Source organism: Aspergillus lucknowensis, assembly GCF_044049455.1.
Source record: "Aspergillus lucknowensis strain CBS 449.75 chromosome Unknown BJX67scaffold_14, whole genome shotgun sequence".
Classification (NCBI taxonomy): domain Eukaryota; kingdom Fungi; phylum Ascomycota; class Eurotiomycetes; order Eurotiales; family Aspergillaceae; genus Aspergillus; species Aspergillus lucknowensis.
This window is the reverse complement of record NW_027263558.1, coordinates 431,123-445,900: the sequence shown is the minus strand read 5'-3', so window position 1 is coordinate 445,900 and position 14,778 is coordinate 431,123. Positions and strand designations below refer to the sequence as shown.

Here is a 14,778-nt window from a genome sequence, read left to right as displayed (position 1 = left end):
ATGCCTCAGGCACAAAATGTTGTCCTGTCAACCACCCACGCTAAGCCCCTCCTGGCGCATCACAACATCGCAGCAGCCAGTCAGCGTGCTTGGTGCCTCCCCAAACGGTCTGATCAAGCTTGAGAGCATCTCTCGTCTGGCCATCTTTTCCACTGCTCAGCTTCACCTTCTTGTTCTCTCGCCAATAACCTACAAATTCCTCTCTGACTCGCCTATTCTCTATCCTCTTTCTACCAGACCCGCGCCGCTTATATCCTTACAATATCCGCTACTTTACCACCCAGTATTTGTTTGATTTGGGAGAAATCAGCCAGATCATGATTGCTTAGTCTGATTGTTTTCATCAGCCATTGACACCTGAGACGAGACGTACGCTCCCAAGCCTGCAGGGTATTGACACGAGGGGTCCTGATTCCGCGCTGGTTTCCTCACCTTCCGACTCATTGTCTTTGTTATTGTTTCGCACTCTTGTTTGGTGACCAAATCGCTCCAACGACAGCATGGCCGGCCCCAATGCTGGCTATGGCCAGGTAGTGGAATATATTCAAGGTCTGTTCGCTCCATCTCGCGTTTTCATCTTCTATTGGTCTAGCACGAGGTGCTCGCGTGCAAGCTGCTGCTGCTGCTGATGTCTAAATACTTGGATTCTAACCTCCGCATGATGCAGATCGTCTCTATCTTGCTTCCTATGATCACCCACCCGATGCGAAAACGCCATTTCCATACCCTCCTGAGCAGCCGAAATCTCCGAGCAAACGGCGAGCCCAAACAACTACTCCTAGCACCAAGAAGCGGAGCCCCGTGTATTTCACAGTGGATGATACTCTTCTTTACAACTCTTTCCATGCGGACTTTGGTCCCCTCCATATTGGTCATTTGTACCGCTTCGCGGTTCATTTTCACGATCTTCTTGGGGACCCTGCCAACTGCGAGCGCGCGGTGGTCTTCTACTCTCGGACGGACGCTCGAAGCCGAGCGAACGCAGCATGCCTGGTCGCCTGTTACATGGTCCTGATCCAATCTTGGCCACCCCATCTGGCACTCGCCCCAATTGCGCAGGCGGACCCACCATATATGCCGTTTCGCGATGCTGGATACAGCCAGGCGGACTTTATTCTAAATATTCAAGACGTCGTATACGGTGTTTGGAGAGCAAAAGAGCAAGGACTGTGCGGCTTGAAGGATTTTAGTCTCGAAGAGTATGTACTTTGCTGCCCAAACCACCTGACCTTGACTCATATTTCTCAGGTATGAAAAGTTCGAACGGGTTGATATGGGAGACTTCAACTGGATCAGCCCTCAGTTCCTCGCTTTCGCCTCTCCGCAGCACCAACCTGTAGCGCCAATTCCCCGAGATACCCCAGAGTATGCCGCCCTGCCTTCCACCATTTCAGAAGTCTGCTCCTCTCGATTACCCCTTCCTTTCAAGAACGTTCTTGTGCACTTCGCTTCCCGCAATGTGGGGCTAGTTGTGCGGCTGAACTCTGAGCTATACTCGCCTGCTTATTTCGAGGCTCTAGGAATATCTCATATCGATATGATCTTTGAGGATGGTACATGCCCTCCGCTCCAACTCGTGCGGAGATTCATCAAAATGGCTCACGAAATAATCACCGTGAAACATAAGGCTATTGCGGTGCATTGCAAAGCTGGGCTTGGACGCACGGGCTGCTTAATCGGAGCCTATTTGATCTACCGGTATGGGTTCACGGCAAATGAAGTCATTGCTTTCATGCGATTCATGCGCCCTGGGATGGTTGTTGGTCCCCAACAACACTGGTTGCATCTGAACCAGGGCTCATTCCGCGAATGGTGGTTCGAAGATTCGATGAAAGAAAAGCTTGCTCAAATCCATCCAAATCCAGTTACTCCGGGCCGATCGCCTGCTAAACATCGGGCAACCGCGGGGGCTGCAACCACTCCACCGAACAATAGTCAGTCGAAGCGGTTCGCACTCGGAGAAATCGACCACAACGAAGGCGCCGCAGTTCAAAACGATGAGAATTTACCAGCTCCCACGCCAGGGCAACCTCGGAAGTCTCACAGAAAGGACTCCCGTCATCACCCCTACTCGCGCACAACCTCTGGAAATATCGCGACGGAGAAAGATACCAACAAGGCTGGCGAGCACAAAAGCCAGAGATTCAACCCTGACAACTCTGAGAGCGAAGAAGAAGCGCAACTCCGAATGCTTGCCAAGCGCTCATCGAAATCCCCATTGGCCTCGCCTGGTCAGCGATCGGTTAGCTACTCCGCTACGGTCACGGCTAGTTATACGCTGAATGACGACATTCACGAGGAGAGAGAGAATTGGGGGAGCGCTATACATACCGTTCCCAAAACACCAGTCAGCGCCAAGTCGGGAAGCGGTAATATTTCGATGACCAAGGTCCGGTCGAGCTCTCGCCGGGCCACTGAGAGTAGAAGTGACTCAAAAGGTATCCGAAAGCCTAGTGGCCGCATCGGGAGCACTGGAAGTCCCACGCGCGTGAAAGCCTGAATGAAACATGGCCTGGTTAGCCACGAACTTTCGAGCACTTTGAGCTTTCGATACGATAACATTATCCTGTTACATGTATTCCTGGCGTTTGACATATTGCTTGCTTTCGCCACGCTATTGTCCGTGTGCTGGGAGATAATTTTGCATAGTCTTCGCTGTCTTTGCTATTTTAGCCAAGTCACGTTTTCTGTGTCTTCTGGTTTTGTGGTTTGGCATGGTGGTCGTTGAATATAGGTTTCTGCGGTTCGTTTCTGATTTGGGTATGTAGTGGCGTCTGGTTGCCGGGTGGTTTTGCTTGACGATTTGAGGATGATCAGAAGTGAGGGAGAGTAGTCTGTGTATATGTGTCCATATACAGCCTACGTCGACATGACAATTTGGTTAACGACCTGCACACTGTCGCGTTCTCCTGCACATGTAGTCCTCCTTCATTTGGCAACCTGAAGGGAGGAGGAAAAGGGACTGTGCGGGCCCTGACCCAATGTCACGATGTCCTCTTTGGGTTAGCTCATATCTCGGTCGTTTTTGCCTGATTCTGCAGGAACGCGAAGGCCATTCAAACTTGTCTTCTTTCCCATCACCCTCAAGAATCATCTCTTTCTTCGCTTCCTCCGGCCGCTGCGGACCAGATTTTCGTATTATGGGGTTTCTGTGGCTTACCTAAATCGTAGCCCGCGCCCCAATCCTTCTCATGACTGAATCAGCGGCTGCTGTCCGTCGCAACGGACTGCTCCAGTCCTGTGAGCCATGTCGCAAATCGAAGCTCAAATGTGACCATGGGCGGCCTGTCTGCGGCCGGTGTATTGCCAAAAACCGGATTCAAGTGTGCTTCTATCATCCCGCCCCTATGACGAAGCAGGGCGGCCCGGGTCCTGCCGGTCCAGTCAAAAGACCGAGACTAGAGTCCTCAGAGTATGTCTCTCTTCGATCTTATGCATCTCTTCCATACTCTAAATCTGCTGTAGCACTTCCAGTCCCCAGTCGGCTTCTACGGCTGATTACCCTGGGCTTCGCGTCACATCGGAACCACCATCAGCCAACCCAGGTTACTTGGGGTCAACGAGCTTCTCAGCCGTTCTTACCGAGCATCGCACCGATATTTCTTTTGAAGAAGATAGTGCTGCAACCGGTGGGGTCTTGGTTAAGCCAATTGACCGATTTCGTCTTCAGTCAGGACTGGAGGTGCTGAAATTCCTCCATCGAAGCACGATATGTGATACGCTAATTCGCAAATTTTACGCTGGGCATTTGATGGCTGTCGTATCCAATATAGTCATGGAAGCTATTTTGAAGTCTCTTCGGAGGGTTTTCGACAGCCTGGATTCTAGTCAAAATCTTGAAACCCAACTTCAAGACCTCGTCTCTCAAATATTCCGAAGCTCAGCCCATCCGCTGACTTCGCATAGTTCCATGACCGTTGAGGAATACTGCGGAATGTTTACCGGCAAAAACCTGCGCTGGGAGGCCGTGGGAATTGTGCTGGCCACGTCAGGCATCGCGATGATGTCCACTGCGGATACTGACCCGGATTTCAGTCGAGTAGCGCCTGATGCTCAAGCTCGAGACATGCTTCGGGCTCAAGTAATCGAAGCGAGTAATATCTGCCTCGGGTTCTGCGATACCCCTGCATCGGTCAACGAGCTTCTTGGGTTTTATCAGTACAACGATATGCTTCTAAGGACCCAATACTATGGGGATACGAGTGCGTGATCATAGTACCCGGAACTGGGGTTTACTCTAGACTGACTAGCGACCCAGGCTATCTAGCCTGGCGCAGGCTTGGTAGTTTAACGGCCACTATTTATGCCGCCGGCCTTCACCAAGAAAGTACCGGCGCCCAAGACTGCCCTGCCTTCCTCCATCAATGGAGAAAAGGCTGTTTCGCTTCCGCATTCTACGCTGATAAATGTCTGTCCACGTTCGTGGGGAGACCTCCATTCATCAACTACCGGTACTGTGCACTCTCTCCCCCAATGGACCTGAGCGACGAGGAACTCATCGCTGGTGGCGAACGCCTGAGCCAAGCCATCTCAAATTTGGATGCGGCGGGGTGGAATCCCCGCGGAAACGATCTTCGAGTGAGTATGAAACGTCTCCGCTTCCTACTAGCGGTCCTTCGCGAACAGGCTCTTGAGATAGCATTGGGAACATTTGACGATACGGATATCCTACGAAAATACAAGTGAGCGAGTGTTCCATTCCCTGCCTCTTCAATTTAAGATGGCTAAATTTGTCTTAGTGAGGTAATCGAGACTGCGCAAGAGACATGGAATGCATGCCCCTCTCATTTGCGGTATGATAGACACATTAAGACTGATAGGGATCCTACGTCTATCACTTTTGCAAGACGCCACATCTACCTTGATTATCTCTATACTCTATTTCTGGTGCAGAGAATGGTTGTCAAACGTACAAATACCGGCCACGAGGCACTCTTCAGCACTTCAAGAGAGGTCTTATCTCTTATCATTGAAATGACTGGCGATCGCGACATGACCGAGGATACGAGCATCCACCAATCTTGGATTGTAAGTTTCTTTCCATCGATTCCGGGTGAGATCCAATAGTAACGCAACTGCAGGCACTTTACTATGGACTTCCAAGTGCAAGCATTCTAGCGTTCGAGCTCCTACGTCAGACTAAGGAGCCCGGACCTCACCCAGTGATGCCCCCACGAGCTGAACTGATCCGCAATCTAAGTATATTTGTATCATGTTTGTCATGGGCAGCACGTCCGGGCCAGGGCAACTACCGCACGTGCAAGGCAGTCGAAAAGAAGCTCTCGGATATCCTAGATCAGATTTTGGACCCGCAGCCTTCGCAAAGGGAACTCCTGGATGGCGATAACAACGGGTTGTACAGCTTGCTGAGCTGGTACAGCCCTGATAACTGGGAGTTTGATCCGTTTGAATTACCGTCGAAAGATGGATTCCCATTTTGAGATCACTCCCTGAGGCCCCAGGGTAATGGTGTGGAGCACGAGATTAAACATTTATTCAGCGACTAACCCAAGTTGGGTGTGACAAGGACTACTGATACCCTCTCAGTTTGACACTGAACTCCAAACACCGTGCTGGAATGACAAGAATTCAGGAACGCATAGGGAGGGAAAAAAAGGATATCACGGCCAAATTCTCAAACCCTAACTCTCAAATTAAACACTCAAATTATACCATCCATACGAAATCGTTCGTTGGGCGCGACTCCTGGATATAGTACGCTCTATGGCAGAGAGGGCAGTTGAAATGGTCTTGGAGATACCATTTTTCGAGACATTCTCGATGGAAAACGTGAAGGCATTTCAATTCTCGAATCTCCTGCGATCGGAGGACGGGTTCAAGGCAAACGGCGCTTCAGACACGAGGGATTAGCCTGGGATGCAAGAGTAGGAGTGCTGCAGGTCCGGAGTAATTACCATATAAACTGATTGTCCGCACAGTCAGAGGGAAGAGGAGGTCCGTGAGCTTTGGCCCACCATTCTTCCAGAGTTCGAGTTGGGGATACGGCGTCGAGCTTGCGCAGCTTGTCGCTGAAATCTTTTTTCCTGCTCTTCTTCGATGGCCGGCGCTCGCGGCGGTTGATGAAGACGGTGAAACTGAAGTACCAATTAGCCTTGCCAATCACCAAGATGGTCGCTGTTGAGCGAGGTGCTAAATTCACATCAAACACATAACGATTAAGGCGACAATTCCGAGTCCAACGCCGAGGACAATGCTCATATGGCCGTTCTTATCCTCGTTGCGATCCTGGTCCTCTGTGGCCATGTCTCAAGATGTCACGCGGGATAGAGAGCGGGCCAACGACCAAGCGGTCGCTCCTTGAGGAGTGCGCAACCCAAGCCCAGTTGATCGAGATTGCAGCGCCTGGTTTATTGGTATTCCTCTGGTATGTTTCCGCGATTTCGTTTGTTCACCTGGCGCCGATCGCGACCGGAGTTTTCTTTTTGGTCCGTCAGTCAGGCCATAACCAGAACTCTCAATTGATGAACGGTCTCAACCGTAGTGACGTAGAGGTAGGGGGCCTTCTCCTATCGCATTTTTGACAAGAAGCCGGCTCCGAAGGGAAGAGAGAGCAGTCAGGCACAGGATTGAGGGAAGAGAAAAGAGGAGCAGAAGAAGGACGAGACTTTGGATGGTGTAACTTAACCTTGAGTACAGCCTCCAAGGACAGCGGATGGCGGGATGGCGTGAGGGGCAACCTTGCCTCCTCCTCACAACAAACGCGGAGGCCGTTGATCTGGGTCTGATCTTTTGGGTGATGAATGGACGTGCCACGCCATGCCATGCCATGCCATTCCCGACTATCAACAAAATGGACAGTCCTCCCCGCACCAAGAATCATGTGAAGAGTTGCGTGGGCCTCCTTGGAACCAGTGACTCCTCCCCAAGACAGTCGCAGCTCCTCCCGCGAGTCTTCTCTCGCCCCACACGAGCTCAGGTTGGTCAGCCACACCCAACAATCGAGACCGCCGGCCGGGTTCCATCGGGATCGCACAACTCCTTTGCTTTGGAGGATATGACTCGATCGAAAAGACAAGAATTCTTCAATATCATCCACCAGCTTGCCCTAACTCTAAGCCATCTCTGTAAATTTCCCTCAGAGCACCCTAGACCGCTTCACGCCGACTTTGAAGATCATGGCATGGATGTCAATGCCGTTTCTCACGTCTCCGATCAGAAGTAGCGAAGAAATGGTTTGAGAAAATCACAGCGGCCTGAGCGATCGCCGCGACGCCACGCCAAGACCAGGCCCAGTCTGGTTGCGAATCCAACCAACCTTGGAAGTGCTGGGAGACGCACAGCTGATCATCAACAAAACCTTACTTTGGGACGCTCTGATAGGATGTCTGTCAGAGGATCGCCACACGATGCGCATCCCCAGAGTCTTGAATTCCACCAGGGCGGGGCCGCCGCCAAAATCAATCGCTTTTCTCCATCGGATGGTATTACTTCCATGTGCCAGAAGAGAGTGTTGGATTGGGTCGAGCTTATGAATGCTGGTTGGGTTCGGGTTCGAGTTGGGGTTTGGGTCGGGGTCGGGGTTGGGGGATCTACAAATAGGGTGAATCTGAGAGTTGCATCATGGTACAATTGGTGCTTAAATAGCATTTGTTTTATCTTGTTATAACTAGGTTCCTGTCAGACTTCCCTCTTGTCCTGGTGCTCACTGGTCGCAACAACATCGCTATCCTTGATGGTAATGTCTTCTGGTAGGGTACCCAGACGCCCGCCAAAGAGAATATCAATGTCCTCAAGTGACTTCTTGGTTTCCACGAAGAAGAGGTAGATGATTGGGAGGGTGACGCGGATGTCTGATATATAGAGATTAGCACTCACTTCTCAAGCAAGTCCTTAAGCTAGGGGGATATCTCCTCCAAGCAGCAAAAATGAAGTTGAACTTCCACCCGGTCTTGCCTAGAGCAATAGGCGACCCTTGCGCCCAGATCGTGCTGACGGCCCATTTTCCAACTCCCGGGGCGAAGGCATTTCCACGACCACGAATCTGCATCGGCATGACTTCGGCCATGTAGACCCCACACCGTTCATTAGCTGCGAAGGGCGAAGGAGGATTGCGGAAAATGGCATGCCAACTGCAAGGCCCGAATGACCAGGAGAAACTAATGGTGACACAGAAAATGACGAAGACGCTGCCAATGCTGTAAGACATTCGGAGCCCTTCCTCATTCTGCGAGTTCAGGGCGGCCTCGCAGAATAGAGCAATAGTAATGCCGGTTGCGCCAAATATCATACCAAGGGCCTAACTTTAGGGCTGGCAAGTAAATCCCGGGTCCAAAGCAAGAGGGCAAAATCTCAGGTGTTTGTTGCCATTGTGAATTGTCGCAGCAAAGTGCAATAATAATTGAAGCATCCTGTGAGCATTGCAAAAGTGGTATTTCCGGCGGGTGTTCTAGGCGGACGAAGCTCGCTAGTCCTGATGAGACACGGCTTTGTTTTCTCCACGACCTTTGACTTCGAAAAAGAACAGCCAATCGTTGTCCTCGGCCCAGAAAGAAGGATTCTTGAAATGATTGCTTGAATTCATGCGATTCTCTGTGGAGGAGCTCGAGCAGCAAGAGCTTCCAGGAGCATGGGCTGGCACGACACTTGACGCCTCGACCGTTTCGGGGCTAGCCGTATTGGGTTGCCGCCCACGCTAGGTCCTCGTCTCGTGCAAGACGCCCTCCCATCGATCCTCCGAACCTTCACCATTCCTACAGCTGCCTTCGTTTCGCGCACGAATCCCGTCATGGTTCCTCAGAGAAGAAAATGATGTTGTCTCGGCACCTGCACGACTCATCAATTGCCTGTATTTGCAAATCACGCCCGATTACCGGTTAATTTTCGAATGGCGTCGTTTCGCCGCTCGAGGACTCCGCCGCACCTCCCCGTTTCCCCACCATCATCAGACACTGAGTCACCAATTCGACCCAGAAGGCCGAGCTTGAACTCTCAGGGCGAACTCCTGTCTACGAGAGGTCAATATCTTCCGTCACTCATTCGACGTCGGTCGTTTTCGACCCAGAGGTCCGATGGGTTCTTGGATGCCGAGCGTGATGACGTTACTTCTTTCCGGGATCGGGTTGAACGGCCCGCACTGGCGCGGGCGCGGGATTTGATCGGTGAAGGTCGACTGCCATTCAACTGGTACGCATTTCTGGAGTCATGGCAATTTCGGCCGACCCGGCCTCTGGTGTCGATTGAGCAACCCGTGCTGATGGCTTCAGGCACCAGTATTATCAACACCCGAACGTATTGAAGGGATTGACGAAATCAGTGTATGCACTCCTCTGTCGCTGTATGTATAAGTATCTAACGCTCTCAGGCGCCAACTCTACGAGAGAAACAACGATCTTATTTCGCAGTACGTCTATATAGACCGGCTTCTGGACTCATCACTACCCCATCGTTTGATTGTGGACTACCAGCATGACGGCGCAATCACGGAGTATGCGAACGGAACAACCAGGAATGCATATGAAACGGGCTATTACGGTTCCTTTGACGGCCCCGATAGAAGTCAGCCACCAAAGAAGATCAAGCGGACACCCCGAAACCTATATCGAATCCCTAGTGAAAGCTCGCTGCTTATGCCTCCAACACAGAGTGAAAATGGATTGCCTTTGCCAGGAGTTACGTTGAAGGGTCACGACTTTGTCCATAGTGGAGCTCGCATTGTGACAGTCGCAATATACGTCAATTTTGCTGCCAATGTCATTTTGTTGGCGGCAAAGATTGCCGCCCTGCTGATGACGAATTCAGTATCAGTTCTTGCCAGCTTGGTGGATGGGGCTTTAGATTTTTTGAGTACTACCATTGTTTGGATTACCACCGCCCTTATCAGGAGGCAAGACCGCCACAAATATCCTATCAGCCGACGTCGACTCGAGCCTCTGAGTGTCTTGGTCTTTGCTGTGGTCATGGTTACCTCCTTCTTCCAAGTGGCCATCACATCCATGACCCAATTGATATCCTCCAGCCACTCCGTCGTACATCTTTCTGTTGCTTCAGCGGTAGTCATGGCCAGCACTGTGGTTGTTAAATTTCTGTGCTGGCTCTGGTGTCGATTGATCAATAATTCGAGCGTCCAGGCCTTGGCACAAGATGCTATGACGGATGTAATCTTTAATTGGTTTAGTATTGTTTTCCCACTTAGTAAGTGTTGATACCTACTGGTATCAAGCTTTATAAAACTACTGACAAAGATCTTAGTCGGCGGCCTAACAAAGACCTGGTTCCTCGATCCTTTAGGAGGCTTGCTTCTTTCAGTATATATTATCTGGAACTGGGGTAGTACCGCCAGTGAGCATATCCGCCATCTAACTGGCGCGGCAGCATCCCCGATGGATGTCAGCATTCTCCTTTACATGACCATGCGGTTCTCTAGATCGATCCTCAAAGTCCAGAATCTGCGAGCCTACTATGCGGGGGACCTGCTCAATGTCGAGGTAGACATAGTACTAGAAGGCAAGACCAGTTTGCGGGATAGCCATGACCTTGGCGAGAGTTTGCAGTATATGCTTGAGAGCCTGCCTACCGTTGAGCGGGCTTTTGTCCACATGGACTATGATCCGTGGAATATTCCCAGCCATATGAATCAACAAGAGTCTTAACCGGTATAGGTCGAATTTAAGAGACTCTCCTCGTACTACCTAGCAGGCGTCTGGTGGGTTGAGGTTGCGGTGCCTTGACCGTGTCTTCACTAAACTCCCGAAGATCACGATAGAAAATTTCCAATTCTAACCACTCCCATTTTCAAAGCCTTCCCAGTACACCTGGAAGGGTTGAGAATGGAATCAGGGAGAGACCCGAGATCATCCGATTTTCCTGTCTTCCCCAGTTGACAACAACTGTATACAAATGACGGACAACTGGACATTATATATAAGGGAAGGTATGTCTACCGTAATTCTCAGAATTGTGACATGATATTTTAAATTCATTTATAATATATATCATAAATGAAACTCTCAACGTACGTCTCTTGACCGATAGTCACGTGAGCTCGCGTTTTACGCGTCGAAGCTCAATTGCGGAAATCATCCGAGGGTCACATGACAGGACTAACCATAAACCTCCGAGGGTTTCGTGCTTCCTCGTCGAGAAGTTTTCAGCGGTTGGGAGCCTAAGCCTGGCGTGAACGAGAGGCAAGGAAGAGGAGAATTGACCAATGGCTCTTGAAGATTTTCCCAAGGCAGATCTCTCGCCAAGCGGCAGAGGCGGTACAGAAGATGTCAATCTCGGCGCTGGCCATTATATCCAGATCTCCGTTGAATGGGCTGGTGCATGTGAGCTGAGGCTTTGACTTGACCGATCGAGATCGCGGAGACCTGGTTGCCAAAACGGAAAAACTAAGCGATTACCTCGCGTCCCTCGACGACCCGGAAAGGGCTATGGACCTGTGGGTGGTGGCTGCAAGAGGTGCGGTTGGGAAAGCCTCGCCTCAACGTCGCCCTACAAGGCGGTTTTCAGCCCTTGGGAGATTTTTGGCGAGGGGAGAAGTATTGCCTCTCCATAATCCCGATTTACTTTGCGTACATTCGACGATTTCCTGAATCTCTCCGCCGCTGCTTCGAGGAGACGGATAGCCTTTTTGCGAAGCTCGATTGCCTTCTCATAGTCACCTCGCCTTTCGAGGATGAAAGGCGGCCCGTTCAAGTCATTCCCCTGGGATACCATATATGAAACGAAGCGAGTGTGGCCAAAAGCGGGAAGCAGAATGGGAAAAATGGAAGATGAGACAGTCGGGCCAAAGCTGTGCTGGGGAGAGGAAGGTAGAGGTAACGAGGCGACTCGCTCGCTATACGTGGTAGGAGGGCTGGATCTTCAGTTTCGAGAATATCCGCTGGCGTTGCAGCTGGCAAGGCCGGCAGTGCATTTACTCGCCGCAAAACGACCCAACTGGGTGGAAGTAGTCTCAGCCGGGGTCGGAATTTTGACACTTGCGGAATTCGTACCCTAGGACTTTTTTTCTCTGAACCTCGGGAATGCTGGGTGTCGTCCGCGTGGTCGCACCAGGGTTCGCGCGTTAATACTTACGAATATGGTTGTAATGTACTGGTTTTCGTTCTGAGAGTCGTGAAGTCCCAATTAGCGTCCCGGGGGATTTGACAGCCAAATCGAGTGCAACCGAGCTTCAAAGCGTTCTTTCGTAGGGTAGAGCTTCTTATGGAACAGGAGAACGTTGGAAGTGGTGAGCCATTTGCTCGAATAACGTTGGGCTGCTCTGGCGAGTCCGGATATCTACATCGAGTCGACGGAACAGGAAAGACTGCGGAAGTGAATAAGGAGGTTTCCGGACTAAAAGATAATTTACTGACCTTGTGATCTTTTGCGTACTCTTGACGGTGAAGCTGTGGGTGAGTGGTGGGGGTTGCAAGAGACAACTCGGGAATGGCCGAGAGCTGCGGCGAGCGGAGCTGGTGTTCTCGCCCCGTTTGCTGCACGCCCGCCGCGTCCACATCGCGACGCGATGGGATCAAAGCATCTTTTTTCACGCACGAGCTCAATCTTCACGGGGAACATTCCCACTCCAGTCTTTGCCCATCTTTCTTCCTCAATTCCCCCACACTATGGTGCTGCTCGTTTTTACTCGGTACTTTTCTGTTTGACTCTAATTGACTGCTCTTTGCTGCCCTCCCCCTATGCTTCCGCCCTGACGATACTCGCTATGTCTGGTTTCGAGCCCGCGACAGCGGCGTCCTCGTCATCTCCGCCTTCAAACCAGGAATCAGATCCCACTCCAGCGTCCTCCAGCTATGCTTTTCTGGTACACTCTCAGAAGACATTGACGGAAAACCTCCCGCCACGCGTGGATAATAAATTGCTTGCACGGCAGAAGCGTCGTCGAACTAGGTATGCCCCATGCACACGTCTCTTCCGCTGTTTCAGCTGAATCTGGATGCCCAATTTCAACTGCCCGGATTGCACTGACTCTGTTCACGCATGTGTATAGCCCAGAAGATCACGCGATTCTCGAATCAGAGTATCAACGTAACCCAAAACCAGATAAGGCGGCGCGTGCGAGTATCGTCAGTCGCGTGTCACTGGGTGGAAAGGAGGTTCAGGTACGCTCTCTGAGAATGTATAAACTTAGGTTTAACTCTAATACGGCCCTCCAAACATAGATCTGGTTCCAGAACCGTCGCCAGAATGACCGTCGAAAGTCAAGGCCTCTGCAGCCTCACGAACTTCTTGCTCCTCTGTCCGAAGAATTGAAACCGAGTACGAGTGTCGGGAGCCCCCTTGCGATGTCAGACTCCTCCAACGGGCTGGAACCGGACAACAGTTGTGGTATTAATCATGGTCAGCAAGGGCTAAATCTGTCCGAGGCTGGTTCGTTTGTGGTGGACGGACGGTACAATGATGAGCCGGATCCACTTGGAGCAAGCTCCCAAACAAGTGTCGCAACATCTGAACCCGGCTCGAGTCAGCAGGTTCCAAACGATGGTGTTGTCGAGCTAGACTCGCTGCAGGACCTCGGACACACATCAAACCATGAGCTCCAGAACTCCGCCAAAAGGAAGCGATCTGGATCAGACCTTCCTGGTGGCAGAACAATCCCAGCAGGATCAACGACGCCGAGTCTTAATACCTTCAAGTCACCGCCGGCCTTGAGGATATCGTTGTCGTTCGATGGAGAGGCTATGGTGCGAAAGGAAGGCGAACTGACTCCATCTCCACCGAAGGGTCGAAATTCACTTCGGATCTCCATGTCTGCCGACGGGAAAGCAGTTGTCCGCGCTAATGGCGAACCGTCACCGTCTAAAAACCGAATCTCTATGTTTTCGGCTCGCAGGCCGAGGCTCTCGACCCTTCGAAGAAGTAACAGCGCTGTTGTTCTAGGCACGCCTCGCTGTTCGCTAGAAAAGGAGAGAAGTTTTGGAAGGTCCCGTGATCCCCGAAACTGGGAATCCTTCTTCGATACCGATGCAAGGAGTGCGCTTTCCACGCCGTTCAGTTCACAAAGCACGCCAAACGCTGCCCCCGGAGTTTCACGGCCAGGCGGGCAACGTTCCTTGACTCGGAGCTTATCTGCAAGACACGTCTCTCTGCTCACCCCCAATCCCCTCGAGAATCAGAGCACGCCCATTTCCCAGGCTATGCAAAAGAAGAGGCGGAAACTCTCTCGAACTGTCTCCTCCCTGGGTCGGTTAGAGTCTCACTGTAAAGCTCTGGGCGACAAGACATATGTCTCGGCCAAAATGTCGAAAAACTCCAAAGTTGGTGAGAATCTCGACCTGGAAGGCGGAGATTCCGATAAGGAGAATTGGGTACCCGGGACGAGGGTCCCTCACGCTCGTCGACGGACAAATTCCCACCATCACCCCCAAAGACCCGTTCTGAAAGAATCTAACGCGAGAAGCGGCCAATCGTACAACAATACCCTGGCCTCTGCAGGGCGCTCGCGACTTGCACAAGGTGCGAATCGTAAACCGGGAGGCGGTTCTACCAAGTCCATGTCAGGTCTGGACCCTGGTGTCTCCGCATTAATCACTAGCGGGAGCACTGCAAGCCACAAGGAAGACCTCGACTGTATCCAAGGATTACTATCCTTGAGCCAAGGTGCATGGAGATGAAGCCCACGACGATACCCGGCTCCAGCTTCATGTCACCTCGTCAATTTCTTTTGTTGAATCATGTCCTTTCGTTTGTAATCTGTGTATTCGCTTTGTGTGGCCATATCTTGATTCTGCAAGCCAGCAAGCGATGACGCCCTGTATGATTGTTGAGCGACGCTCGTTTGTCATGAGTCTGTTATGCCGATCAGGGTTGGCTGTT

The 14,778-nt window shown here is 51.4% G+C and overlaps 7 protein-coding genes across 7 annotated transcripts; 5 read left to right on the top strand and 2 right to left on the bottom strand.

The window, feature by feature from the left end:
• Window positions 1–107: 107 nt before the first annotated feature.
• Window positions 108–2,500, top strand: cdcA (phosphoprotein phosphatase CDC14; the record flags this gene model as incomplete). Its single annotated transcript, XM_071034217.1, has 3 exons — window positions 108–549; window positions 668–1,199; window positions 1,249–2,500. Exons 1-3 carry the CDS (start codon window positions 501–503, stop codon window positions 2,498–2,500), a joined length of 1,833 nt encoding a protein of 610 aa, XP_070887388.1. The 5' UTR covers window positions 108–500.
• Window positions 2,501–3,191: 691 nt separating this feature from the next.
• BJX67DRAFT_371456 (putative C6 transcription factor) lies at window positions 3,192–5,441 on the top strand (the record flags this gene model as incomplete). The annotated part of the gene is made up of 5 exons (XM_071031090.1): window positions 3,192–3,416; window positions 3,482–4,202; window positions 4,259–4,682; window positions 4,740–5,028; window positions 5,082–5,441. The coding sequence occupies 5 exons, from the start codon at window positions 3,192–3,194 to the stop codon at window positions 5,439–5,441; spliced, it is 2,019 nt and encodes a 672-aa protein (XP_070887387.1).
• Window positions 5,442–5,551: 110 nt separating this feature from the next.
• BJX67DRAFT_56570 (putative RING finger domain protein) lies at window positions 5,552–6,468 on the bottom strand. The gene is made up of 3 exons (XM_071035171.1): window positions 6,161–6,468; window positions 5,916–6,095; window positions 5,552–5,851 (listed from the first exon to the last, which is right to left on the bottom strand). The coding sequence occupies exons 1-3, from the start codon at window positions 6,262–6,264 to the stop codon at window positions 5,668–5,670; spliced, it is 468 nt and encodes a 155-aa protein (XP_070887386.1). The 5' UTR covers window positions 6,265–6,468; the 3' UTR covers window positions 5,552–5,667.
• A 1,068-nt stretch (window positions 6,469–7,536) lies between these two features.
• BJX67DRAFT_350706 (uncharacterized protein) lies at window positions 7,537–8,554 on the bottom strand. The gene has a single exon (XM_071028844.1). The coding sequence runs from the start codon at window positions 8,246–8,248 to the stop codon at window positions 7,826–7,828; it is 423 nt and encodes a 140-aa protein (XP_070887385.1). The 5' UTR covers window positions 8,249–8,554; the 3' UTR covers window positions 7,537–7,825.
• Window positions 8,555–8,559: 5 nt separating this feature from the next.
• Window positions 8,560–11,170, top strand: BJX67DRAFT_56539 (cation diffusion facilitator family transporter). The gene is made up of 5 exons (XM_071035170.1): window positions 8,560–9,144; window positions 9,225–9,275; window positions 9,323–10,152; window positions 10,210–10,663; window positions 10,759–11,170. The coding sequence occupies exons 1-4, from the start codon at window positions 8,846–8,848 to the stop codon at window positions 10,608–10,610; spliced, it is 1,581 nt and encodes a 526-aa protein (XP_070887384.1). The 5' UTR covers window positions 8,560–8,845; the 3' UTR covers window positions 10,611–10,663; window positions 10,759–11,170.
• BJX67DRAFT_350699 (uncharacterized protein) lies at window positions 10,918–12,375 on the top strand. The gene is made up of 2 exons (XM_071028843.1): window positions 10,918–12,268; window positions 12,318–12,375. The coding sequence occupies exon 1, from the start codon at window positions 11,636–11,638 to the stop codon at window positions 11,957–11,959; it is 324 nt and encodes a 107-aa protein (XP_070887383.1). The 5' UTR covers window positions 10,918–11,635; the 3' UTR covers window positions 11,960–12,268; window positions 12,318–12,375.
• Window positions 12,376–12,470: 95 nt separating this feature from the next.
• Window positions 12,471–14,697, top strand: BJX67DRAFT_56507 (homeobox domain-containing protein). Its single transcript, XM_071035169.1, has 3 exons — window positions 12,471–12,852; window positions 12,953–13,064; window positions 13,125–14,697. The coding sequence occupies exons 1-3, from the start codon at window positions 12,668–12,670 to the stop codon at window positions 14,574–14,576; spliced, it is 1,749 nt and encodes a 582-aa protein (XP_070887382.1). The 5' UTR covers window positions 12,471–12,667; the 3' UTR covers window positions 14,577–14,697.
• Window positions 14,698–14,778: the final 81 nt, after the last annotated feature.

Bases quoted from the DNA above. Each gene is read 5' to 3' on its own strand.
- BJX67DRAFT_56539 (XM_071035170.1), top strand. From the start codon at position 8,846: ATGGCGTCGTTTCGCCGCTCGAGGACTCCGCCGCACCTCCCCGTTTCC. The intron at 9,145-9,224 runs GTACGCATTTCT...TGATGGCTTCAG, and splicing joins GGTCGACTGCCATTCAACTG to GCACCAGTATTATCAACACC. The intron at 9,276-9,322 runs GTATGCACTCCT...TAACGCTCTCAG, and splicing joins AAGGGATTGACGAAATCAGT to GCGCCAACTCTACGAGAGAA.
- BJX67DRAFT_350706 (XM_071028844.1), bottom strand. From the start codon at position 8,248: ATGATATTTGGCGCAACCGGCATTACTATTGCTCTATTCTGCGAGGCC.
- BJX67DRAFT_56507 (XM_071035169.1), top strand. From the start codon at position 12,668: ATGTCTGGTTTCGAGCCCGCGACAGCGGCGTCCTCGTCATCTCCGCCT. The intron at 12,853-12,952 runs GTATGCCCCATG...GCATGTGTATAG, and splicing joins CAGAAGCGTCGTCGAACTAG to CCCAGAAGATCACGCGATTC. The intron at 13,065-13,124 runs GTACGCTCTCTG...CTCCAAACATAG, and splicing joins TGGGTGGAAAGGAGGTTCAG to ATCTGGTTCCAGAACCGTCG.
- BJX67DRAFT_350699 (XM_071028843.1), top strand. From the start codon at position 11,636: ATGAAAGGCGGCCCGTTCAAGTCATTCCCCTGGGATACCATATATGAA.
- BJX67DRAFT_56570 (XM_071035171.1), bottom strand. From the start codon at position 6,264: ATGGCCACAGAGGACCAGGATCGCAACGAGGATAAGAACGGCCATATG. The intron at 6,096-6,160 runs GTGAATTTAGCA...TTGGTACTTCAG, and splicing joins TTAATCGTTATGTGTTTGAT to TTTCACCGTCTTCATCAACC. The intron at 5,852-5,915 runs GTAATTACTCCG...TCGTGTCTGAAG, and splicing joins GCGGACAATCAGTTTATATG to CGCCGTTTGCCTTGAACCCG.